This window comes from Tachysurus fulvidraco, chromosome 20 (assembly GCF_022655615.1).
Source record: "Tachysurus fulvidraco isolate hzauxx_2018 chromosome 20, HZAU_PFXX_2.0, whole genome shotgun sequence".
In the NCBI taxonomy this organism is placed as follows: Eukaryota; Metazoa; Chordata; class Actinopteri; order Siluriformes; family Bagridae; genus Tachysurus; species Tachysurus fulvidraco.
The window spans coordinates 3,702,298-3,727,303 of NC_062537.1; the positions used below are offsets into that span (position 1 = coordinate 3,702,298).

At 40.8% G+C, this 25,006-nt stretch overlaps 2 protein-coding genes across 10 annotated transcripts in view; both read left to right on the plus strand.

Moving 5' to 3' along the window:
- Positions 1–230: 230 nt before the first annotated feature.
- On the plus strand, positions 231–20,201 carry cplane1 (ciliogenesis and planar polarity effector 1). 3 transcript variants are annotated; one of them, XM_047804521.1, is made up of 53 exons: positions 231–798; positions 891–1,026; positions 1,254–1,373; positions 1,460–1,692; positions 1,809–1,909; positions 1,984–2,140; positions 2,232–2,335; positions 2,415–2,597; positions 3,225–3,474; positions 3,568–3,717; positions 3,971–4,656; positions 4,766–4,956; positions 5,122–5,202; positions 5,320–5,463; positions 5,668–5,847; positions 5,946–6,174; positions 6,477–6,607; positions 6,720–6,937; positions 7,070–7,234; positions 7,397–7,520; positions 7,600–7,709; positions 7,795–7,941; positions 8,012–8,135; positions 8,401–8,719; positions 8,859–9,729; positions 9,909–10,072; positions 10,239–10,345; positions 10,589–10,680; positions 10,771–10,829; positions 12,395–12,457; positions 12,686–12,869; positions 12,945–13,268; positions 13,351–13,935; positions 14,125–14,291; positions 14,580–14,661; positions 14,753–14,804; positions 14,916–15,050; positions 15,149–15,217; positions 15,589–15,704; positions 16,458–16,650; positions 16,744–16,991; positions 17,112–17,202; positions 17,532–17,711; positions 17,846–17,881; positions 18,008–18,041; positions 18,238–18,366; positions 18,529–18,694; positions 18,822–18,877; positions 18,998–19,129; positions 19,232–19,392; positions 19,489–19,584; positions 19,680–19,840; positions 19,989–20,201. In XM_047804521.1, the coding sequence occupies exons 1-53, from the start codon at positions 718–720 to the stop codon at positions 20,106–20,108; spliced, it is 9,237 nt and encodes a 3,078-aa protein (XP_047660477.1). In that variant the 5' UTR covers positions 231–717; the 3' UTR covers positions 20,109–20,201. The 3 variants fall into 3 exon arrangements, with proteins under 3 accessions (XP_047660477.1, XP_026995153.2, XP_047660478.1); XM_027139352.2 differs by having other exon boundaries at positions 5,323–5,463; XM_047804522.1 differs by having other exon boundaries at positions 3,568–3,711.
- LOC113638311 (WD repeat-containing protein 70) overlaps positions 20,098–25,006 on the plus strand; it is a 36,160-nt gene continuing 31,251 nt past the window's right edge. The window contains exons 1-6 of one of the 7 annotated variants that reach the window (XM_047804531.1): positions 20,098–20,201; positions 21,213–21,266; positions 21,358–21,441; positions 22,797–22,902; positions 23,008–23,218; positions 24,590–24,649. In XM_047804531.1, coding sequence (XP_047660487.1) covers positions 21,248–21,266; positions 21,358–21,441; positions 22,797–22,902; positions 23,008–23,218; positions 24,590–24,649 — 480 coding nt within the window. In that variant the 5' untranslated portion in view covers positions 20,098–20,201; positions 21,213–21,247. Of the gene's footprint in view, positions 20,202–20,795; positions 20,900–20,943; positions 21,018–21,212; positions 21,267–21,357; positions 21,442–22,796; positions 22,903–23,007; positions 23,219–24,589; positions 24,650–25,006 lie in introns of those variants that run through there. The other 6 variants (XM_047804533.1, XM_047804529.1, XM_047804530.1 and 3 more) reach the window with 6 other exon arrangements.

Genomic DNA, 25,006 nt, shown 5'->3' on the forward strand with positions numbered 1-25,006 from the left:
TGATGATTAAAATATGAATTCTTGAGTAATGTATCAGAGAACAGAGAACACGGAGAAACCAATGAATCTTAAATAAGGAATCAGAAATACATATTAAATGATTACGTCATAATTAATCGCAGAGAAACTTAAAGTAAAGAGAAATCCGATTCCAATGGGGAACACCTCTAGAGCGCGGGCGCGCTGCGCGCTCTCGTGTCTTCGTGAACGCGTCTTGATCCATGGTAACGAAACGGGAATCTGTGTAGTACCGGAAGTGGAGGGAGGGAAATTCGAAACCGTTATGATTTTTAAACAAACATTTACTTTTTTGTTTTATTTTGTTGATATAATTTTCAAAATATGAAAAATATTTGGTCAGAAATGGAAATTGATCCGTTGTTGGATAAGTAGTGCATGATTTTGCCTGTTTAAACGACTGGATTCTAACATAGGGTTCCATCTCAGGTCGCTAGCTAGTTTGCTAACAAACAAACATGATCTTTTCCATTCAGTAGCTGCTTTTTTTTTTTTTTTTTAATATACTATTAAACCTTCACTTAAATGCCTGTTATTGCTACGTACGTGCTTATTACTTTACTATTCCCAGACGGTTGTTTCTTTCCGTTACCGGTGACTTTTCTAGGTTTTTAGCGAGCTAGCTCCAATATGTCCTCATTTCAAACATGAATTGCAGTGATTTAAAAAGCAGAAAACACGAAGCATCTGAAGCCAAACATGGAGGTAAAGCTCGAAGTGCTGTTGTCTTCCAGCATCAAGAGGAGAAAACCATGGCCGAGGTTTTGTTGGCTGGGAAAGGTGAGACTGACAGCTTCACCTTCTGTCCCAGCATGCTTATTATTTCTTTCATTCCTTACACATCTCGATTGTCTGGGTTCTTTTACCCCCAGGAGAAGGAAGGTGTCTTTCTTTTGGATGACAATCGGATCAGTGAAATCAATTTACATTCAGGACAGACCAAGAAGAAGATCCCAAAATTGCACCAGTTGCTTCCAAGAGTGTTGAAAATGTGCAGTTCTCAAAACGGTTAGCTCTGAGCTCAGATATTTCACAGCATTTTGTAATTCACAGGTTCCCAATATTGCTCCTAAACGACTCCTTGTTCCTGCACATGTGAGTGTTTTTCTACTCTAATAAACTCAGAGCAGGAAAAAAGCAAAATGCCCAGGACAGGGTGACATCCAGGGCCAGGATTGGGAACCTGCAGTTTGACACATCCATATATCTCATGCATCTGTCTGTGCTGTGTGTAGCTATGTGGCTGGCTGGCATATTAGTTTCTGGAGAGGTGTTTCTATGGGACAGAGACAAAGATTCCTTAAAGATGGTCACATCTGTGCCTGCAGTATATGAGCTGGCCTCTGTTAATAAAGGTTTGTGTGTGACTTTGTGTTAAAATTTTATTTTAGTTTTATGTAAAAGTCTTTTGCTGACTCAGGTCTGTCTTTCACATGCATAGCGACTTCCCAGAGGCTGTCTCTGTTAGTCTCAGGGGATGGAAGGAGGGTTCTCGTGGCTTCTTTCACAGGACAAATTTTCCTCTGGGAATGCCTGGTGCCTCAGGATCTAAATAGTTTTCGGGATAACACCGTCAAGGGACACTGGAGTCAGATAGTGCCCTCAGAAAATTCACGGCTTCCCTCTGCTAAAGATAAGGAAGCATGTCATCATTGCGTGTTTGTTCAGAGCCAGGTGAGAGCTACCAAGGTTTGGCTGTTTTCTCCTGTACATAAACATGCCTATAATGTAAAATCAGTACACCTTTTTAAAAAAATTTTCTGGTATATTTTTTCTGTGCTGTTATCCAGGCTGTAGGTGATGTGTGCCTGAGTGCTTTTCTCTTCACTGTTGGAGAGCAGCTGATTGTCACCTTGTTGAAGATTCAATGGGAAGAGACCGGGAAAACCAGGTTAGACTCTATAAAAGCGGTGGAAAGCAAAATACTTGATAGAGAATTAAATAAACATTTTGTTTTTCTTACAGTTTAAAAGAATACAGCGCTGAATGGGTCACTAAGTCTTACCCTCTCAGCCACCTTGTTCCTCCATGTCGGCCTGTCAAGTCGAGAGGAGCACTAGTACCGGCATTCTCACCTGATGGAGAGCTGTTAGCAATAATCCTTAATCAGAAAGACCCAAGGGTAATGAATAAGAAATGTCCAATTTTATTGAACAAGGTATCTCCCCCTTAAAGATTAGGCAGCATCTCTAATATGTCATTATGATTAACAGGCTACACAGGTGTTATACATAAGCATGCAGAACTTTGTGACTGTATCCAGCTCACTGGGAGGATGTGGCAGTAAAAAGCTCTCTATCCCACCCAAATACGTGAGGTGAGTGAAGATGGCTTGAAACGTATTTATTCTTAAGCTTAATGCAGAAGCTATTTTGACGGTTTGCCTTGTATTGAAGGTCTTACTGGGTGAGCTGTGTGAGTTGGACACCAGAAGGTCTCTATTTGGCATGCATACTGAAGAGAGGCTCTTTCCTGATGTTGGCCCGCTTAGGAGGGTTGGTCTCTCTCTCCACAAGTGGGTGTGACATTGAGTTTGGCCCTGCACATTTCCTGCCTCTTCATCCGTTAGTCACATACAGGTAAGCAGAATTGTTTCACACTGACATGACATCTTATACCTAATAAGTTAGAAATGAAGAAAAGATCCCCCCTATAACAGCACACCCTGAAGTTTTATTTGTCTTATACATATGACATCACAGTTTTCCAATGATTACAGTTACACCACCATACAATGAGCTATTACTATGGAAACAATTGCATAAAAGAATTAATGTTTTAAAATAAATATGGGATTTTAAGTACAGCTGGGAACTACTGTCAGAGTATTATTATTATTATTTCTGTTCAGGCCATTACTCATTTTCTTTTCACTGATGTTCTTCCTGTTCTGATCCCTGTCCTCTTTTACCATCTTTTCTTTCTTCTTTTCTTACATCTCTAGTCATCCGCTCTCTCTTTTTCCTCTTCCATCATGGTCATTTTGTGCTCATGTAAGTACTGGAGATGTAGAAATTCCGTGTCCACCCCAAATGCACTTACAGCTTGTGGCACCACCAAGCCCACTAACTCCGCCTGTCCCTTTCAGCATGTTTGATTGTAATAATGTGGAAAATCTTTATCTTCTTTAATGCATGCAAACTAATATGCCCAAAAACAGTTTCTTATTACATTACGATTAACGCATCTGATGTCGCTTCTCACAGACCTTCAGTATCTTCACAACCACCAGACGATGCCTTGTCCAGCTCCAACATGTCTCTGCATGACCCAATGAGACAGCGATACTCTGTGACCTGCCACCCGAGGCTGCCTTGTCTTATTGTGTCTGACGGCTACATGGTGACTGTGCTGAATATGTCCAGACGGCCTGATTCTTCCTCACTGATGAGCTTCTTCCTGATGGATACGAGTCAGGCGCTGGATAGAATACGCAAGATCATCCGCTCAGAGCTGGTGAGTCAAGGACAGAATGTTATGAACATGCCATTGTTCAGACAAACACTTTTGGATGGATAAATACTTTGTGTGTTTGGTATGGTTGTTCAGCCCCATGTGAAGTCCAGACTGGAGTCCATGACAACTCTGAAATTCACAGCTAGTCTGCTGGCACTGAAAGAAAAAGAGACACCTCAGTCGCTGCCTCTATTGTTCAGAGGGGGAGAAAGCTCAGGAGGCTCAAAGCTGATCACAGTGAGGGTAATTCTTATCCTCAATTGCCATTTTTTTACAGATACTTTTATACAGAAACTATAAGAAATTTATTCCTTCTCTTTTTATTCTTCACTGTTTTTTTAAATGCAAGACTATTATTGTTGGTTAGTTAACAAAGCTATATATAGGGATATATAAATCACATATACTATCATTACAATATAATATTTTCTATTACTCATGACACATTAATTTTTTATCAGTTTTATTTCTCATTTTTTAAAAATTGTTTCTTCAGATTGAGGATGATGATGATGACTCAGATGAGGGGCATTTTGCCGGCTCTGCTATGGAGGAGGGGGGCAGGCTAGAATTCGCTTCAATGTTCGACACCCTTCACGCCCATTCTCAGGCCGAGTTGGAAGATTCAGACCAAGATTCCTCGGCTCTCTTGGAGGAGCTGACCAGGGCACAGCGGAGTTTGCTTACCGCCTGGGCTCTTGGTGTTTCGCTTGGTGGTACTTTGGATCACAGAGATCGCTTGCTGAAATACACCATCTCCTGCGCTGTTCGTTTGGCTCGCCTTCTCTGGATTGCTGATCCATTAATTCGTCCTTATAAACAGGACAGTGTATTGGAATTTCTTAGGTCTCTGCTCTCCTTTCTACCCTGGGATTCCACCCACAGAGGTGGCCCCAGCTGCTTAGGGGTTGTTTTGGATCTCACTCAAAATTTTGTTAATCTTTTTCTGCCTTCGTCGCTGCAATCTCTTTGCTCCTCTCAGAACTTTAAGGCAGCACTTTTTGTCCTCCGGGAAGCATCCAGGATTGTGGACCAGACATACAACCTACCTCAGAAAACATTGCGACATGCAAAGGATGATACTTGTCTCTCAGACATTTTCTCCATCCCACTGTTAAAGGATGATGTGGAGGCTGAAGCTGTGACCTCTCAGATATCTGTGCTAAACAGACCATCGGTTAGGTACTACTGGATTTTAAAAACCTTTAAAACAGCTGAATTGATTAATAAAGGTTTATAAACCGATTATTACTGTTGAATATGCTATATATCGACAATCTTTGGTTTTCAGATTGGTGGCAATATGGCGAAAAATCTACAGACAAGCCTTGCAGTACCAGGACAAGTTAAGAAGAGTTAAAAGTCCAGCGAGTCAAAAAGGGGAAATGGAGTGCATGTCAAAGGTCATTTTTCAAATCCAAGAATCACTACAGACAGCTGGAGACCATCTGGGGCAAAGCCCTGCCCTGTACAACATAACAGGTTAGACTCGGTTAAAAAATTACTTTTTTAAGATAATTAAGCCAGACATTATCAGCTGTGTTTTTTGTTTAGTATTTTTGGGTAAATGAAGAGTTGGTAGATCAAAGGTCCATAATTGCAAAGCACCTTGACAAGCTCTGAAATTCTGTTTTGACCTGTGTCCAGGAGAAGAGCACTTCATTTCTGGTGAGTATAATGAGAGCATCCAGTTTTGGCGAGACCAGATATGGGAAGAGAGAGCAAGAGGTATACAACTTACTACATCGTGCTTTACTGAATATTTTACTGAATATTTTTTACAACCAGTTTAGGTTATGTAACCATATGCTGCTGTCATATGCACCTGTTCAATTCAATTTCAAGCAGCTGGGCCAAGAACAGTCTTCCTGGAGACACGCTATTGTCTGGCTCTTCTGTTTGGCCAGCTGTTTCAATATAAGCTTAGGGAGGCCCAGGCCATGTGTGACACCCTGGCCAAGCTGCTACTGACTGTAGAAGATACTGTAGGTAAGTTTTAGAGAAATCCTAACACTGCTAAGAACATATCCACATATTTAATCCCACCATATTTCATGGAGATAAATATAAAATGTGGGCCTTTCCTGCACATATTTTTCTAGTCAAATAAGGCATTAAGCCAGATGGAAATGTTTCTAAAACATTCTTAGTGGTTATTAAATCTAACCTATATCCGGTATTTCTCACTACCAGTGACCCCTGTAGACAAGGCACAGTTTGAGTTGTGGCTCCCCCAGAGGGTGGATAGAGAGGCTGCCTGTGCTGTGGTCCAGTCTCTTGGCAGGTTCATGGCATCCTACTTTACCAACCAGCCACTGGCTATCTTTCCACCACATAATGTGGATATCCTGCCTCCTCTACATCTGCCACAGGGTGCGTAACAACTCTGTAAAGATAACAGATAACCACAAACAGTCCTTACATTTCTCACTAAATTCAAATTAATTTATGAATCCATTTTGTTGTTCCAGCGACAGGACGACGCACAGTGGCTCTCTCTCAGCGGCAGGTGGCGGCCGCTGTGAGATCACAGCACCTCTCAGGCGTATGGACGGTGGAGTACGCTCTCGAGCTCCTCCTGCTAGGTGGGCTGATTCCCGAGGCTACATGGTTGGCTCAGAGTTTGGGTGACTGGAAGATGGCTGTCTCTCTTGGTCTGGCATATACCACCTACTGCAGACTGCACTGTGATTTCAGCAGGTTGCTTTCTTTGGCTCTATATTTATCAGCATTGCATACGTACTAATCTGTGTGTAAATTGTGAGTATGAATTCTGCAATAGTGTTGGATTCATCAGCTAATCATAAGATGTGTAAATTTATGCCCAACTTTTATGCAGAAGCACATTACATAGGCTTATTAAATCTTTTATCAGTATGTTTGTTAAATACAAACATGGCTATGGTTAAATCCCATGAAATGCTAACGGAGACAGGTAGAAAATAAATGAAATATGGTGTTTCTCATAATGTCATAGAATATTTTTTCTATTTTTATTGTAGGTTGAGATGGAGAGAATTACACCTTCCTGCAGAGCTACAGCCTGGCTTTATCTTTCAGACTCAACTTGAGTCATTACTGGACTGCAAAGTTTCATATGACAGACAAGACAAGGCCTTTAAAAGTCTTTCAGGTTTGTTTATTTTGTTCATTTTTCTCCATAATTTACTGTTTGCAGTGTGTTTAGCAACATAGAGTTATATAACGACTGTTGCTTTAGCCACCTCTCTGTTTTGTTTTATAAGATATTGTGGAGTTTGAGGACATGGAGCTGCTCTATGCGTCTGCACAAGAGATCCTGAAGGCTTCAGTCATGGCGGAGGTGGATGTTGTATCCTGGCCTCTTGCTAGGCTGTTGGAATCAGCCAAGAAACATGCCTCTTCATTCACTGCGTTGGTTCCTGTTGCATTCTACCTTCCTGCCCCTCCTTTGTATTGTCCACAACCTGCCCCTAACACACAGGTACTCCACTCAGATCCCTTACTGAGCATAGGCTTATTAATGTTTCTAGATCGGCACACCTCAGCCTTCACACCATTTACCTAACACTGGCTGGATATTTATTTAAACATTCAGCTCATGTGACTTTGTCAGGACTCCATTGGTGATGTTTTTTTGGCATCGGAGAAGGAATCACGTTACCTTGTAGCTGCAGTGTTACAGCGAGGGCTGTTGCTGTTCAGAGCTGCTCACTGCTCCCGACCAACTGTGCAGTGGTACATCAGTGGCCTGCGTCGATGCCGTAAACTCTTTCGAAAGGTAAATATATGATCTCCATATGCTTTGGGCATGCATGCATAGAACTGTTATTTATCTACAGACAATCAAATACATTCAGGCCACACTGACCACCACAATAAAAGAAATCAACACAACGGTTTTACCTGCTGGTTTAGCTATGGTTTATTATTTGTCGAACAGGTCAGTAAGGGACACGTGCAGTCTGAAGAGGTCCTTCCAGACGGGTTGAAGAAGTTTACTAATTGCCATGCATTTTTCCGTTTGGGGTCCAAAGACATGGATAATGTTGTCATACAGACGATAGGTGTGTATGTGCGAGTCTGTAATAACCGAGCCTTAGTCTGTAGAAAACCTGTTACTAACAAACTGCGTGGTGATCTCAGTGTGCTTTAGGGAATTATGTGGGCTGTGCTGGATGCTGCATGTTCGTGATCAGCTCACAGCCTCCTGTCGGAAATACCAAGCTGCAAGGACCAAGAATGAAGACTCTCAGGTAAATACAATGCTAACATAATTATACCTCTGTGTTTGTGTAGGGTACTGAGTGTGTTTTGACATGTTCTTCTTTGTGGTTTTAGGCTACAGATAATATTGTACGTGAATTGCGGGAGGAGGTCCTGCTTTGGGCTCGCCGCCTCATGCCTTTCTCTCGCTTCCTTAATGCTGAAGAGACATTACAGGACCTGGTGCTCAGCCTTGTGGCTGAACTGCCTCCTTTTCCAATGGTGAGAACAAAAACAGTGCAGTTTATTGCCTCTTTTCTGTACCACCCCTCTAAAGCCCCTATTTTTCCAGGTCGCGGAGACATTAGTCACTGTGTTTCCCGACGAGGAGGAATCTGTCCGGGTGCCTCTAAGAGAGAAATACACTTCACTGCTGCAGCGGTTAAGATCGAGCATTGTGCAGGATTCAACAGAAGGTTAAATAGCCTTTTGAAACAGAACTAAACGTCTTTTATTTCTGGTACAGAAAAATGTCAACAAAACCTTAAAATGAATAAACTAGCCTAAGCTTTTGCATAGAAATAATAGTGTTTTTAAAGGATTTTTTAAAGGAACTCTGTTTTTTCTTGGTCTAGAAACACATTTATTATAAAAATACTGAAGTAATTAGTTTATAGCATTAATATACTATATATATTAACTGGATGAGACTCGTTTATTTACATTCCAATTTATGTCCAGCCAAACAGACAAGTAGTACGCAAGATGCAGAAGAGAGAGCGATGATTTCTCTGATTCAGAAGCAGCGTAGGCAGCGGGTTCGGGAGGTGCGCCGTCTGGCGAAGAGCAAGATTGCACTAGAGCACCATATCTGGGAAAGGGAGGAAGAAGAGGACAGGACAGGAGCCAATACAATATCTGATCGGTTCTCAGGGTGCACTAGCCTGAGTAATAGCACACTTACAGACTCTGAGCGCCCCCCAGTGGGCAGTGAGGCGGACACTGCTGATTCAATATCAGAGCCTCATTCACCAGAACTGCAGTACAGGCCTCATCACAGGTACTATTATACTCAGTGTGATTACTTTTACGTCTTAATTGTATTGTCCTTGTATGAAAAGCCAAAACAATAAGTTTATTAATAGAAAGTCTTGGAAACATTAATTACATTTATTACTAGAGCTTCTTTTCATTTTCAGCCCTGTGCTACCCAAACCTCAGAAGACATTCAAATCAAAATATGAAAGAGAAAGAGAAGGAACCCTGCAAGAACATAAAAGTTTAATTTTACCTTCTGTGGGGACTTGGATATTTGAGCTTGAGGACGAGGAGTACCTTTGCTTTTTGGAGCTTTTCCTAAGCTATGTATTGGAGAAGGACAGCCTGGACATGGAGGCACAATCTTCACTTCCCTTGCTCAGTAGCTTTTCTTCATGTCTGCATGACCGTGAGCTTCACTCTGATGCTTTTGACGTACTGACCGCACTCAAAAGACGGCAGGCTGGTAGAAAAAAAGGTGTGCGGCTTCCTGTGTTCCGTGCGGGAAGGTGCTTTGACATGCTTCCTGAGACTCCTGAGCCACTGCCCTCTATAGGTCCTCCATCTGTATTCAGTGAGACTCACACAGCTCAAACCAGCACAGGTGCTTTGCCACTTCCCGGAAAACAGCCAGGTTTGTTTGGCCTTCGGCGACAGAGTGGGACACCACAGGGGAAGAATGTTCTAACCTCGGAATCCAGTCCTATTCGAAACTTCCCAGTCATACCTCAAATGGAGCACTGGCCCTTTAAGACAATCTCCTGCTCAGAAGTGGACCTTCAGCTGGAGCTGGACTCCAAATTGGAGGCCCAGTTTCCCCAGCTGGCCAGGCTGCTGGAATGGATGCTGCGCTGGGCAGACAGAAGTGTCTTGCTCACTCATTCCAGCAGGAAGAAGACAGGGTGCACTGTTGAGCCAGTGGTTATTAGAGCTAAAGCCTCGGCTCCTGCAGTGCTTTCCGCTTTGAGGCTGCTGGAGCAGAGATACACCAAAGCCCTAGTGAGAACTGACAAGAACTATACTCAGATTAGGGTGAGATATTTATTCAGACAATAGTGTGCTAATACAAACATTTTAATAGTTTTTGCATGCAGCTAGAAATCGACCATAGTGTTTAGAATTATTGAATGCATCTGTAAATATTTCTATAAATGTTAAAAAAAACCCAGTAAACCTCGTTCAACATTTTTATTTATTTTTTTCTCCTGCAGGTCCCAGAGAGAGAAGTTCAATCCACTGTGGTTCCAGTTCTACCAGTTGAATTTGAATGGAAGCGTGAGAGAGAAAGCAGCGTGGACACTGGCTATCCTTCTGCTTCAGCAGGGACTCCCATCACCCTGCCTGATCTGGACCCCCAGCATGGACACACTTCTGAGTGAGTGCTTTTTGAAAAAACACAGAGTTATGTACAGTTGAGATTTAACTAATCATCCAAATTTGGTTCTTATTCTGTGACTCAAATTACACTTTTCAGACTGAACACTGGTGACTTGTGCAGCTTTGTGAGGTGGTTATTCTACGATACTGTGTTTATTCTGCAGGGTGTGTGAGGTTGAGGAGCTTCAGGTTGAGCAAAGTGTTGACCTGGCGATAAAAGAACGAAATGGTAGACGAGTGAATAAACCCCTCCAAATGGCTGAATTGGACAGTAAGAGTCTTGATAAAAAATACCTTTTTGTTCATTTCTGTTGAAAACCTGCAGTTTGTAATTGCAGTGCTTCCTTAAAGAAGTTTCTAAACTTTAGGAAAAAAACATGACCTCAAATTAATTTGATGGCTGCAAGTGGAACGGCATCACATTAAATTCTACCTTCTAAATTGTCAACACAAATGTATGCAATGCTACTTTAATGATGAACATCGTTGTGAAAAATCTTGTGGGGTTTTACAGGTGACAGAAGTGCCCAAGAAGAGTCTTTACTTAGGCCAAATATTTCAGTACAGATCAGGACAAAGTCCAAACCCTGTAGACCCATAGACCAGGTGAACACAACCTCCTGCTTCATTACAGATTTATTTTGGTTTGTGTCTTAATTTAATAGCTCACTGTTTTGTTTTGTTTTTCCTCTGCAGCCTTTAACTCTGGCAGATTTGGAATATTCCAAGACATCCACTGACTCCTGTGAATCACAGTAAGTTCATGCAGCTAATTCTAAACACACATTTAAAGTGTACCACAGAGTTAGTTCTAGCGAATGTCCATGACATTCTTGGGGTCTCCAAGAAACCCTCCATCACTGGACTGAATGACTACAGGCCTGTCGCTCTGACATCTGTTGTCATGATGACCTATGAACAGCTGGTATTGGCCCAACTAAAGACTGTCACAGAACAGATGCTGGATCCCCTACAGTTTGCCTACCGTGCAAACAGATCAATGGACGACGCAGTCAACACTGGACTGCACTACATTCTGTAACACCTGGACTGCCCAGGGACATACGCCCGGATTCTATATGTTGACTATAGTTAGGCTTTTAATACTATAATTCCGGAAATTCTCCACTCCAAACTCCTAAGGCTCATTATACCCCATTCCATCTGTCAGTGGATCACCAGCTTCCTGACAGGAAACAACAGGTGAGACTGGGAGGTGTCACCTCCAGCATTCGGACAATTAGCACTGGCGCTCCACAGGGATGTGTTCTCTCCCCACTGCTATTCTCCCTATACACTAATGACTACACTGTTAAAAACTTAAAGACCAAACTGTTAAACTCCTGAAATTTGCAAATTATGCTACACTCATCGGTCTCATCCAAGATAGCGATGAGTCTGCATACCTACAGGAGGTGACGCAGCTGGTGCTATGGTGCAGTCAGAACAGTCTGGAGCTAAACACACTTAAAACTGTGGAGATGATAGTGGACTTTAGGAAAGACCCCTCAACACTACTCCCCCTCACAATATCCAACAGCCCAGTGTCATCTGTGGAGGCCTTCAAGTTTCTAGGCACTACCATTTCCAAAGACCTGAAATGCGAGTGCAAAATAAACTCCATTATCAAAAAGGCCCAGCCGAGGATGTACTTTCTACGTCAATTAAGGAGGTATGGTCTGCCACAGGAGCTGTTGATGCTGTTCTCCACTGCAGTCATTGAATCTGTCCTGTGCACATCCATCACCATCTGGTTTAGTGCAGCAACAAAACAGGACAGAAACAGACTGCAACGCACAGTTAGAACAGCAGAAAAAATAATTGGTGCCCCCCTGCCCACTCTCCAGGACTTGTATGACACAAGAACCAGAAACCGGGCAGGGAAAAATCACTACTAACCCTTCGCACCCTGGACACAACCTTGTTCAGCTCCTCCCTTCTGGCAGGCACTATAGAACTTTGCTTACTAAAACTGCCAGACACAGGAACAGTTTCTTTCCCCAGGCAATAACGCTGATCATCTCATCATCTGCATTGTTTTCTTGTATAGTATAGTGTTATTTATGTTTGTACCTTTGAGAGTCACAAACTGCTGGAAACAAGTTTCTCGTGTCTGTCAACACACTTGGCCAATAAACCCTAAATTCTGATTCTGATGAAAGCAGTCAGTCCCCTAGCTGTTGCCAAGGTGACAGCATAACACAGCTCATTCCTTGCTTGTGTGTGTGTGGTGCTGTAAACGGAAAGTGAAGCATTTGGAATTGTTTTTGTTCTGTGATTATTTTCTTCTGGGTTGAGCTTAACATGATCTCTGTTTCAGCTCAAAGGATATTGGCACATTGGATATTGAACCTACAGAATCAAGAAAGGAACCATCAAATAGGCAAGTATAATCTGTATAGTGTAAATTCCAATACAACTTATCATACACCCATCTTAAGTGTACTCCAGAATATTTTATATGACACACAGTTATTTTGACGTTGCTAAAAAATGTTGACTTATTCTATGATTGCTATTTATTAAAGCTAGTGAGGTTTGTTGTTAGTTTTTGTCCCCCGAGCTTTTAATTTCTTGTACGTTCTACAAAACATGTGCTTTTATATTTCAGTCCTGTACATGATACTCCTGAGCCTGAGCCGGTTCAGCAGAGAATGCAGCAGCTCCCCTCTGTTTCAAAGCCATCAGCTGAACTGGGGAATGTAAGCTGTTCTCAGAGTGTCCAGAATGGAGAACAGATTCACCCTGAGCCAATCAGACAGCTGCTTCAGGATGAGCTTTTCCGATTAGTACAAGTTCGTAACAAATACCAGCTTTTCAACATCTGCCTTGTTGTCATACACAGATGATTTATTGTATTTCCATTTTAGTTACAGCAAATCAACTTTATGAGTCTTATGCAAGTGGTGGGAGCCTCCTTTGCCAACTTGCCCCTCTCCAATGTCAACTCGCATATTTCACAGCTCAGTGTTCCTGTAACACAGGCTTCACAACTTGCACAACCACAAACTCAACCCATTGTGGCTCAGTGCTCAGGTTCCCCTCCCCATGACACCCAAAACAAAAGATTAGAGAATAAGATAGACACTGTCTCTGAGCTACAGTCCAGGAAACCCAGAGCTGCAGATCAACAAGGTGTGGAAGCAGATCTTGTACTGAATACCCATGAAGAAACGAGTAGACTACGCCTACAGGTAAAACCGCTTAACAGTGTCCTTTTCCAGATGTGGCTTTTAATAGATTGCTTACTTGGTTTTTCTACTTGCTTGGCTTCAGGATCTCCAACAGCTGAACATTTCTACTGAATGGTCACAGAATAGCCAGGAAGAAAGAAGTCATTTTATTCCTCCCTATCAAGGACTTCTTACCACAAGGGATAATCAAGCTCCACTGCAGGCACCCCAGCAGAATCGTCCCTTTGTAAAGGCTGTTCCGATTATACAGGGGCTCAAGCTTTTCCACTTGCCCCCTCCTCAGTCTTCTCCTGGCCCAGTGAGAGAGGCCTGGGCTCCAAATCAGCATAAGCCTACCATGTATAGGAAATCTGAAAACTGTAAGAAGCCAACTGTGCAACCCCCACGATGGAATCAGAATCAAGACAGCACACAAACTCAAGCTTACACTTTATTAGGCAGAGGGAAAGAAAGAAAAGCAGTCAGACTGCCTCCTGCTCCCAATGTGGCAGTGGCAGATACGGGGCTCCCACTGCTGCATTTACCCTCCAACATCCAGATGAGATCCATTCAGCTTCCCAAGGTCCTTCTGTCTGCTCCCATAAGGCTACACACCGCAGGAACTGTTACCACAAGAAACTTTCCAGAACCACAGTTACTCCATGTTGAGCCTGAGCCCTCTTGTACTGTAAGCACTACACATCATCCTTCATACAGTCGAGATTGTCAACATAAGGTTTTGGAAGCATTGTGGCTCTATCATTGTGGATAGTTTGACAAAAAAAATTGTAATTGTATTTCAACTGACATGCACAAAAAAATGAAGAAGTAGAATTATTCAAAAGAATATTTATGTTAGGTTGTGTGGTTTGTGTAGGGTTTAAGATACAGCAGACCTCCTCGGCCCACTCCTCGCCTAATCCCCCTGGAGGTGCTGATGGCCTGGAGAGCAGAAAGAACACAGGAAGTGAACACTAAGCTTCAACTCCTCAAGGCAGACACAGCCACAAAGAGCAAAGTCACTTTCACGCCCTCCAGCAAAAGGTAACTACCTGAGATTTGTCCATAACTAATTATCCATCTTTTGTCTTTTCTGTAGTCTGCATTAACAAATAAAGTGTCCACTGGTCACTCAGTTTCATATTGAGAAATCGGTTATTATTCTGCGACAAAATTCTTTTATACCTTTAGTTTAAAGCGTTGTGCAGCATGCGATTGATTTCTGATCATGACTTGATTGAGCTTTTTGTAGCTTTCCGATAATGACTATAAAAAATATTTTTAGCGTGTACTTTCTGATGATGTAGCCCTTGTATTGCTTTTGTGCTTAAGGCTTAAAAGGAGAGATGATAAAAAGAAAGAGGCAAAGGTTGTGTATTTCAGACCAGATGAATCTCTAATCCCTCCATCTCAGGTAAATCAACCACATTATTTTTAATAGTAATTTACACCTCTAAAAAGATCTTTTTATTAATAAAGACTCTCTTTTTGTTTTAATTTATTAGAAGCCTGAAGAGGATAGATCTACTCCTGCTGATGGCTTTGTCATTCCTTTAGGTTAGTATAGAGTATAATAATAATAATAATAATAATAATAATAATAATAATAATAATAAAAAAAAACACACAAAACTCTAATTTAGGTGCATCACTGTCTTGGTTCTTCAGGTTCCTTTGAGTCAACATTGACTGGTCAGAGGCTGCTGGCTGAAGCTCAGGCCACATCAGCAGAGCTTCATGCTTTTGCAGCAATGCACAAACGACCTCCTGAAATCCAGGATGCCTGCACCAACACAGACCCCCGTCAGTGACTCTTTTTTTTATTTTACGAGGTTTCTTAATCAAACAGATAGCATTTCGTTGATGATTTTAATAGAGATTTGCATTTCTGTCTTGTTTAGCCTCACCTCACAGCACCAGTGATAAAGCCATTTCAGCCCAGCTTCTTCAGTCTCCTGGTTCTTCATCACGTGAGTTGTCCCTCTTTACTCTGGTTAAGTTTTAAGTGCACATTGGATGTTTCCTGTGTGATTAAAGAATTCAGATTTAATTTGCACCCATTTTGTAGTTCATTAAATATTTAGTAATCACAGCCACTTTTAATTCAAATTCCACCAATTTCCCTGGTAGGTTAACTATTGGATAGTAATTTTTTTAATCAACTGTGCATCAATGCTTTATTAATACATGTAACAAATAAAACATGTAAAATGTGTTTTCTATCATAAAAGGCTGAATTACAAATGAAGCTGATAGTTTGCACTACGTCACAACTAACGCTTTATTTAAGATTCACTAAAAGACACCATTTTTAATGTGTTTTTTTTCCTCAATTTTCTAGGTCCTGGACATGTGGACATTCCTGTTGCTCCGACTGTTCCCCCTGATGTGTTCTTAAATGTTTGCTCCTCTGAGCAAACAGAGGGCACCGGTCACACCGTGCCAAAAGCCCATACGGTAAGGAAGGACTGTTTGGTTCTGAAATATTAAGAAAAAGTTTTTTTGTGACAGATTGGTATAATTCATGCACAGAATCTCTTTCACACTGATGATATGTATGTATATAGTGCTGTGTTACTGAATGCTGTTCTCTAAATCAGAATCAAAAGGAGCTCAATTGCCAAGTCTCCTTACGCATTAAGTTTCGAGTACACAGATACAACAACACACAGACATTAAAAATGAGATGAGAATAAAAAAATACCTAAAAAACACATGTAAATACAAATAGACAAAAATAAATAAATAAATTGAAAAATAAATAAATTGTATTTACGGTTGTGCTATAGATGTGATAGAATGGAATTTAATAGAATGAGATGTGGTGATGTACTAGGATGGAGGTGGTAACAAATAAATGTAAGGTTATTGCACATTGTTAATGGGGGAACATTTAACTGTTCATGAGGTAGATTGCCTTTGGAAGAAACTGTTCTTGTGCCTGGTTGTGCTGGTATTTGGGGCTCTGTATTGCCAACCAGATGGTAAAAATTCAAAAAGAGGATGACTTGGATGTGAGGGATCCAGAGTGATTTTCTGAGCCCTTTTCCTCACTCTGGATATCTACAGTTCTTGAAAGGTGGGCAGGGGAACAGCAATAATCCTTTCAGCAGTCCGAACTGTTCTCTGTAGACTTCTGATATCTGATTTGGTAGCAGAGCCAAACCAGACAGTTACTGATGTGCAAAATTATTACTATCTCTCCTTAAGAGTGCTCATGGCCAGGAGTCAATCAGTGTGATCGTTCCGGAGGATGGCTCTACTTTACAGGGCCTGCCTTCTTCCCGAACCTCTGTCCAAAGCCAATCCTGTTCTCCACCTACATTTGCTCACCTTCATCTTCTAGCAGCTTCTGTGACCAACACTGAGATCAGAACAGAAGAGCACACCACTGACTCACCAGGTACTGACATGACATCATGACGAAAGTAATTGTATCAATATTATTGTATTATTCCATTAATGCTTAAAATATTTATTACGTTTCCTTTTCCAGGTTTTTCAGTAACATTCACTCCTCCTGCACTTGTGCTCTCAGTGCCAGAACCCAGCGTAGATCCAGTCACTGTAAAGGTGCTGAGTGAATTTGGGATACAACAGAAGGCCATACCAGGGGGCCATTTGAAACAGGGTGCGTTTTCTCGCAGCCAGGTCTCAGCTCGTCTCTCTGAAATGGACGCTCAACTGGCAGCTCTCCAGAGTATCGCTGACCACATGGACAGAGAATTTGCCAACACCAGGCTGGTAATTCTTTTTTAAATCTATTGATCTTGTATTTGGTCCTATTTAGCTGAAATGAAACGCTGGACCATATTATGTTAACCAGTAATTCAGTCACTGTTCTGCTGTGTCATTCTTTTACAGCTGGTAAATGAAATAGATGCTCTAACACCTGTTGTGGTGGTCAGTGAGGAAGAGGATTCTTATTCCAGCATGCTGAGAGTTTCAAAGGAAGGTTAGTAAACTTTTGTTTTTATTGCTGCTGTTTTGCAACAGCTGTCTGGAACGCTGCTTTGCACCTTCCTGCATGACCCCACATTGTTGTTGTTGATGATTTTACTATAACAGCAATTATCCAAAAGTTTCATTTCTTTGTCAGTGTTATAGATGTCCCATTTTCAACAAACAATTGTGACTTTTAAAGAACTTTCCATAGAAAGATATCATGCATATTTAATAATGTGCTCTCATTACTTTACTCAGGATAAAATTGACTTTTTTTAATAATGTGCTCTCAATTACAAAATGAGATTATAAGAGTGTCTGATATGTGCTTGTACTCAGCAAAGAGACGCACGACTCGAGGGAACATGGCTGAAGAGGAAGAAGTGCAGGATGAAAGACTGTTTTTGTCTTCTACCCCAAATCGTCTTGTTCTTCCAAGTCAAAGGGGGCACTTGTCTCTCTTCCCAGATTCACTGTCCATCCAGTACCCGTTCCACCATGACCACGTTACTCCTGCAGGTAACACAGTGCATTTCCCTTACAGGTCTGACCTAACAGTATTTGATTACCATCGTTCTAGTCTTAATTTGAGAAGTGTCTGTTCTCTTTTAAACTCACACCTTAATCTGAAGTCGTTTTTTTTTTTTTTGCAGTGAAATTGGAGCAGCCTCTCGAGGATGTGAGCCAAGGTTAATGCACACTCTTTCTCCTGACATACATACAGTAACATGTACCTGCAGATTTTTTTTTTACTAGAGCTACTTGTTCTGTGCTGTGGCAAAAGTCTTAATGCATTTATTGTTGTTTTATTTTAGAATTGACTGAATCACTGATGGAGGATTCAGGCCTGTAAGTATTTAATAGTTTAACTCGCTTCAGGCTGAATCGTGTTTCATTAAGTGTTGGGTTTAACCTTAAGTGATTAAGTGAAATTCTAAACCCCTAAACATGGTCTTAAAGAAGTGGAGAATTCTAGTACTAGGGCAGACGTGTTTGTATTGCTGCATTTTTTCCTAACTATTTTTTGATGTTATTTAATTATCAGGTTAGATGAAAACATTTTAAATCTGACGGGACTGAGCGATGTTGCAGACATCTTGGGAGATTTAGTGAAACAAGGGGCACTCTCACATTCAGCAGTCCATCGCTCTCCCTCGGTGAGCAAAATGAGAAGGTATGTTTTTTTTTTTTTTTTAAAGTATAGTTGAGTAAAGAGATGAAATTATAACTGAATGATAAAAATGAATAATGCAATTAAGTGGAGTAATGAATAAGTATACAAAGCTAAAACATGTAAACAAGTGTGTGAAGGTTGTTTTTCTCCTGTTTTGTGAAGGAGCAAGACAGAGGAGCAGCAGAAGAGAAGCATGATAGAGGAGGAGAGGAAGGAGCTGAGGACTTGGATGAGGAGGAAGCAGCGAGAGCGACTGGTCGAGTACCACAGACAAAGGAAGGAAAAGAGAGAGAGGGAGCGTGTTCCCTTCACTCCTCCTAATCCTCAGGTCAGACTCAGTCTTTACTGTTTATGTCCCTTGTATTTACTGATATTATGTACTGATTTTTATTTCGTACTTTAGGGCTTTGCCTACTTTGTATCTAATGGAGCTATTTTTTTATTTAATTTTTTAGAGTCTTTCCTCTAGAGACCTGGCAAACAAGAGGAAAGTTAAAGAAGAGAGGGACAAGTATGGTTTTGCATAAATAGATTGGAATAAAGAAACAACAATGTATATAAACTTGTGCATTAATTTAATGCAACACCCATAGTGGTAAAGAAATAATGAGATGCATATCTGTATTTTAAGAGCGGTTCTTCAAGAGCATCACTCACAGAGAGCACAGGAGGCCTACGAGCTGATCACAGACATGCTTACTACCCCTCTTGCCCTCCCTGCTCCTACCAACAGCACCAACAAAACCCAAGACTCCCGGCCTGGGTCAGCATGCACATTAGTCTTCTAGAGGTCTTATCTCAGTACGCTATATTTCATTGTACATAAATTGACACTGAAATGGAGAATCTGTTTTATATGTTACAGGAGTCGGACCCAGTTGAAAGGGCCTCTTAGGAAAAGCCCTAAGAGCGAAAAGGGAAGAGCACGTTCGGTTTCAACGTTTGGGAAGACTGTGGTACTGCAGAAGAGGGGTGCATCAGCTCCACCTGGGATGCTAAGCAGCAAATATGGACTCCATAGGCCTGGTTCTGTTCCTTTACCACTAGCTAATTTTATAGATTACCAGTTTATTACGTTATGGTATTTAATAAGGAGTGAATTTTTTTTCTATACTTACTCAGTGAGTTCACTTCCTGGTGACCGACTGTCCCAGGTCACACGGCGAGGCATGCTGACAGATCTGAGAGGTAGATCGCGGGTGAAGACAACCATCCAGCGTAGGCTCTTATTCATATATGACTTCATATTGACTAAATTGCTGCTGCTGCTTCTGTACTGTGATTTAATATGTACTTATTTTGGCAAACTCTAGGCTCCAAATCTGCTTTAAATAAATCCCCAATGGAGCAGAAGACTATAAAAAGAGAGGCATCCTGGTTAGAGGACAACGAGGAAAGGGACGTTGTGAGTCCTTGGGACGTTCCTCTCGAGATCCGTAGAATTCTTAGTCTGGAAAGCCGAGCCAAAGAACAGGTATGAAGAGAGAGGATTTCCAATACAAATATCACTTCTTTGAACTGACCAATTCCACCATGCAAAACCTTTCTTGTATTCGGAAGTGTTAATTGCTTGTGATTTTGATATTTCTCTTAATGTTTTTTCTGTTGTTCTGACTATCGAGGGCTTGATGGAGAACGAAGACGACAGGCTGGATGCCCTTTCAGAAAGCACCGGCAGCATTTTGAGTAAGATGGACTGGGCAGCCATTGAAAGGATAGCAGCTGAAGATGAAGACATCTGACTCAATGAGATCAAAGCCAAAAAGCTTTAAAGTTGGAAATCATGAACACGTGTGCTTGGAGAAGTTAAGAGCTGCTACATGCACGTATCAGCAGTGAGGTTTATGTGTTGTTTTTGCTTGTTTACAGAGATATATGAGGGACCGTGTATACAGGGTGAACACGCTTGTTGCATTTCAATAATCAGATCAAATCATCAGATTAAATGCTGGATAATTTGAATAGAAAATTCTAGGGTACTTGTGAAATAGACCGATGTATGTTTTTACAGGTTTTTTATTTTATTATTTTTTTTACCTAACATATTTTATTTCTTCTACATTCACAATTATCTGGCTCTAAAAATAATTCTGGTATGTGAAGAAAAATCATGTCCAACAGAAAAGATTCAAAATGATCTGTGGATGCGGTATGAATATTGTAAATTGTTTGATTATGGTTTGCATTGAGTGTATTTATTAAAAGTATATTTTGCACATGACTTTATTCTTATGTGTCAGTACAATTGTAAAGTAAAAGTATACATGGCTTACATGGTCCCATCTATTTTAATTCTTTATTTATGTAAGAGAAATTGTTGGTGCTCTTGATTTCAACGTAAAAGATAAAAGCAAGCATTCATTCAACAGATAATAGTCTACATATGTTTGTAAAAGTCTTTATTTCAAACACGAGCCTTTGGATTTCAGGCTCTCGACTCACTTTTATTTTGACTGGCAGCGCGGCTGTAACCCGGAAGTGATTTTGTATTGTTGATATTCGAGAAAGATGGCGGAACAGAGAGATAGTGATGGTATGCTTTCAGTCTAGTTTTTAAAATTATTACATTCTGAGGTAAAAAAAAAAAAATGTTTTAGTTAGTTTTCAATGTATAGACGTCGTACAGAAGCGTTATTACTCCGAGCGGAAATGTACAGCAAGTTAATTACCTCAGTTATTAGATTGTTAGCCAGTTAGCATCCACAAGTTAACTTTGCATGTTTGTTTCTTAAGATGAATTCTTTCTATCTATCTATCTATCTATCTATCTATCTATCTATCTATCTATCTATCTATCTATCTCTTGCAGATATATTTTTATTCTGTGTATTTTTTATTTTATTCAGAAAAGAAAGGAGAAGATGAGGACATTTCCTCAGTGATGGGCTTCTCAGGTTTTGGTACGTTTCCTTATTCCTGATTTCTTGCTTTATATAAACGATTTCTTTTTACGTTTGAATTGTAAAATGTTTTATATCTTTGTGCTAACAGGTAGAAAAGCTCGGACGTTCGACTTGGAGGCGATTTTCGAGCAAACTCGGAGGACGGCCATTGAAAGGAGTCAGAGGGTTTTAGGTTGGTTTGGGGTTCAATTCCAGTCAGTCACCTGAAGTCAGCTTTATTTATGCAGCAGGATTTATTTTCCTTACAGGCAAATGTAGTGTTTGGGATGGAAATGCAGTCCCCAGTGACAGACAATAATGTTGAAAAAGTCAATAAAACAAAAACTTTACTGCAAAGTAATACTACTAATGTTTTTATCAGAATCAGAATCAGGTTTATTGGCCAAAGTGTGTTGATGTTGACACACACAAGGAATTTCAGGTTCCAGTTGTTTGTGACTCAAAAGTACAGACATAAATAACACTATACTATACAAGACAAGACTATACAAGACAATGCAGATGTGATACAACAGACCGTATGCATACTGGCAGGAGGTGAAGCGACTGTTACTATGGTGTAATCAGAATACCCTAGACCTAAACTGCCTTAATGCTGAGGAGATGATAGTGGACTTTAGGAAAGACCCCTCAATACTACTCCCCCTCACATTATCCAACAGATCTGTAGAGTCCTTCAAGTTTCTGGGCACTACCATTTCTCAAGACCTGCTTTTGAGTGTGCAAAATAAACTCCATTATCAAAAAGGCCCAGCAGAGGATGTACTTTCAACGCCAATTAAGGAGGTATGGTGTGCCCCGGGAGCTGTTGATGCTGTTCTACACTGCAGTCATTGAATCTGTTCTGTACACATCCATCACCATCTGGTTTGGTGCAGCAACAAAACAGGACAGGAAAAAAAAAATTGGTGCTCCCCTGCAAACTCCCCAGGACTTGTAACATACAAGAACCAGAAACTGGGCAGGGAAAATCACTACCCCTTTACACTCTGGACACAACCTCTTTCAGCTCCTCCCATCTAGAAGGTACTACAGAGCTTTGTTTACCAAAATTGGCAGTTTCTTTCCCAAGGCACCAGTCAATCACCCTGATTAACAACCCACCATAATTATATCCCCTACTTCATATCTAGAAGTGCTGCATTATCATAACTGTCCGTCATCACATCATCCGTATACGTTACACACACTACTGCTGCTGCTGCATATTGCACAAGAAGCATAATATTGCACAATACTGTTATTTTTCACTACTATGCACACACACTTTATGTACATGACTGATCTGTCATATATTCAGTATTCGTATTTAATACTCGTACTGTCAATATTGTATCTCATCGTCTGTCTTGTATAGTATAGTGTTATTTATGTCTGTACTTTTGAGTCTCACAAACAGCTGGAACCAAATGTGTGTGTCAACATCAACACACTTGGCCAATAAACCTGATTCTGAAAGTAATATACTAAGCGTTAGTATCAAACATATAGCCGGTTGTTTTAAATGAAGTGTGTCGTGTGTTTAAGCAGGAGACCGTCAGCAGCAAGAGTCTCAGAATTCAGGTCGCAGTGCTGAATCCTCCACAACATCTGCCTCCAGCCAGAAACAAAAATCGTCTGCGTCCACATCGAGGTGACTCTAAATCTGTTCAGGAACGTGCAAGCTGCTTTGTAGAGACTCTCGTTCCTTAAATCATCCACACGAATGACAGTTCATACAGTGATCTTTTGTCCTCAGCAGGCAGAAGGAGAGTGACGACAGCAGTGACAGCAGTGACTCTGAGCTGGTTGGTCCTCCTCCTCCTGCTGCTCTCGCTACACAAGCTGCTGCTGCTGATGATGATGATGACGAGCAGATCGGACCTCCGCTTCCACCAGGCTTCAGCCGCACCACAGCTGCTGATGATGATGATGATGATGATGACACCATGGAGGAGGATGAGGATGATGTAGGTGTTGATTTTCAGTTTTGGCAAGTTGTCAAACTTATTATAGATGTTATCGCTATAATGCATTATTAACTTCAGTCATAGCTGTTAAATACATATTAAAAATGTTAGAATGTCACATTCTTCTCAATATGTACATTTTTTAAAAAGTAAAATAAACAAATAACGTTAGACACACAGGAAGCATTAAATTGACTTAGGTAAGCCCTTAAAACTCTAACATCAGAAAATAATATTGTATACTACCTGAAAATACGCTAAATACTCTTAACACCTTGAAGTTGACTAGTTTTCTATAAAAGCATATCCTGAAGCATTTCATTCTTCTTCAAACATAGTAATTTGTCATCAAATTGTTTTCTGAATTCTGCTTTTTATCCATTTATTGTTCCATCATTCATCTTATAGAATGTCTGTGAAATTTCCTGTCACTTCCTGTATCTCACAGCAGCTATAAATTGTCGCTCGCTCACCAGACTCTCCTCTTTTTTCATCTCTCTTGAAGCCAAAAAACATCGCTGCTGATTTTTTTTTTTACTCTGGAGACATTTGTGTAACAGTGTAATCTTTTGTGTCACGAAGACTTCATCTGTTTCTTTGTTAATATTTATAGCAACACGATAAAAAAAAAAATCTGTTTATTATTAAGTTGCTATTTAACGTGAAGTTGATGTTTTCTTGGTGTTTGCACTAGGGGGCAGCACTGTCCTGTCATATACATTTTTTTGAGCTTCTTGTGTTTATAGGATTGATGATTTATATACAGCAGCAACAATAATAATAATAATGTTTAGTATCCTGTAATAACAAGATCGAGTGGAACAAGAGCACTGCAGCAAAAGATCCTGAAAGTTCTTTCCTTGTACTGACTTAATCACACGAGTGTTTATTAATTACCACCCGCTCCTGTGTAACGCCTTGATGTGAGTGTCTTCTGATTGAACCCCAGAGCTGACAGAACGCAGAGGCCTGTTTTTTCTCCAGGGCCACGTACGGCTGCTGACAGAACCCCTTCCTGTTTGTAGCAACTTCCTGTCCCTGCTGCTTGTTCGGTGTTGTGTGATGGTCAGATCTATCACACAGACCAGATCGTTAAGATCAGCCTTCTAACAAGACAGAGCTCAGTGACCTTTAACAGCAGTCTCTGTGTGAGTTAAGTAGCGCCTGTTCAGACCCAGGATCTGCTCCATTAACAATCACAGCTGCATGAGTATTATTTACACGTGTTAGTTCAGGAGTAGTGTCACAGAAGGAAGTTATAATCTACCCTGTATTCATTCTTATTTTTAATCTTTAATGGTCGACATTATCCGTAGCATTATAAAGCTCTCTCTCTCTCTCTTTTAATTTTCCTCTTGGTCTTTGCTATAGGACCCAGTAAAGAAGATTCCAGATACTCATGAGATCACGCTCCAGCATGGTACAAAGACCGTAAGTTTTTCTTTTCTTTTGTCCCCCCCTTAACACCGCTGACCTCCTCTCTCCACTCTCGCTGTTAGTTTATGAAGTCTGTAAATGTAATAAAGGTGGACTATGTAACACGATCCTGTTATGAACACTCGGCCTCTGTCGGTTTTCTCTCTCGGTCGTTTCCTTATGCAGAGGTGAAAAAGCTCCTCAGTCGGATCCAGACGTGAGCCATATCGAGTCGGAATTAATATTATAAAGGATTTAAATGTATAGCAGGTTTTTTATAGAGCATGCTTGTTTGTGACGCCTCAAAGTTCATGTTGTCGTACCATATCAGCTTCAGTCAGATCATTGCTATTACAACAATCACAGTCTGGC

What these genes read in the sequence shown, in the direction of transcription:
- cplane1 (XM_047804521.1), top strand. Translation starts at nt 718, where the DNA reads ATGGAGGTAAAGCTCGAAGTGCTGTTGTCTTCCAGCATCAAGAGGAGA. An exon ending in GGCCTTTAAAAGTCTTTCAG is followed by an intron (nt 6,608 to 6,719) that starts GTTTGTTTATTT and finishes TTGTTTTATAAG; the next exon opens with ATATTGTGGAGTTTGAGGAC. An exon ending in CGAGTAGACTACGCCTACAG is followed by an intron (nt 13,269 to 13,350) that starts GTAAAACCGCTT and finishes GCTTGGCTTCAG; the next exon opens with GATCTCCAACAGCTGAACAT.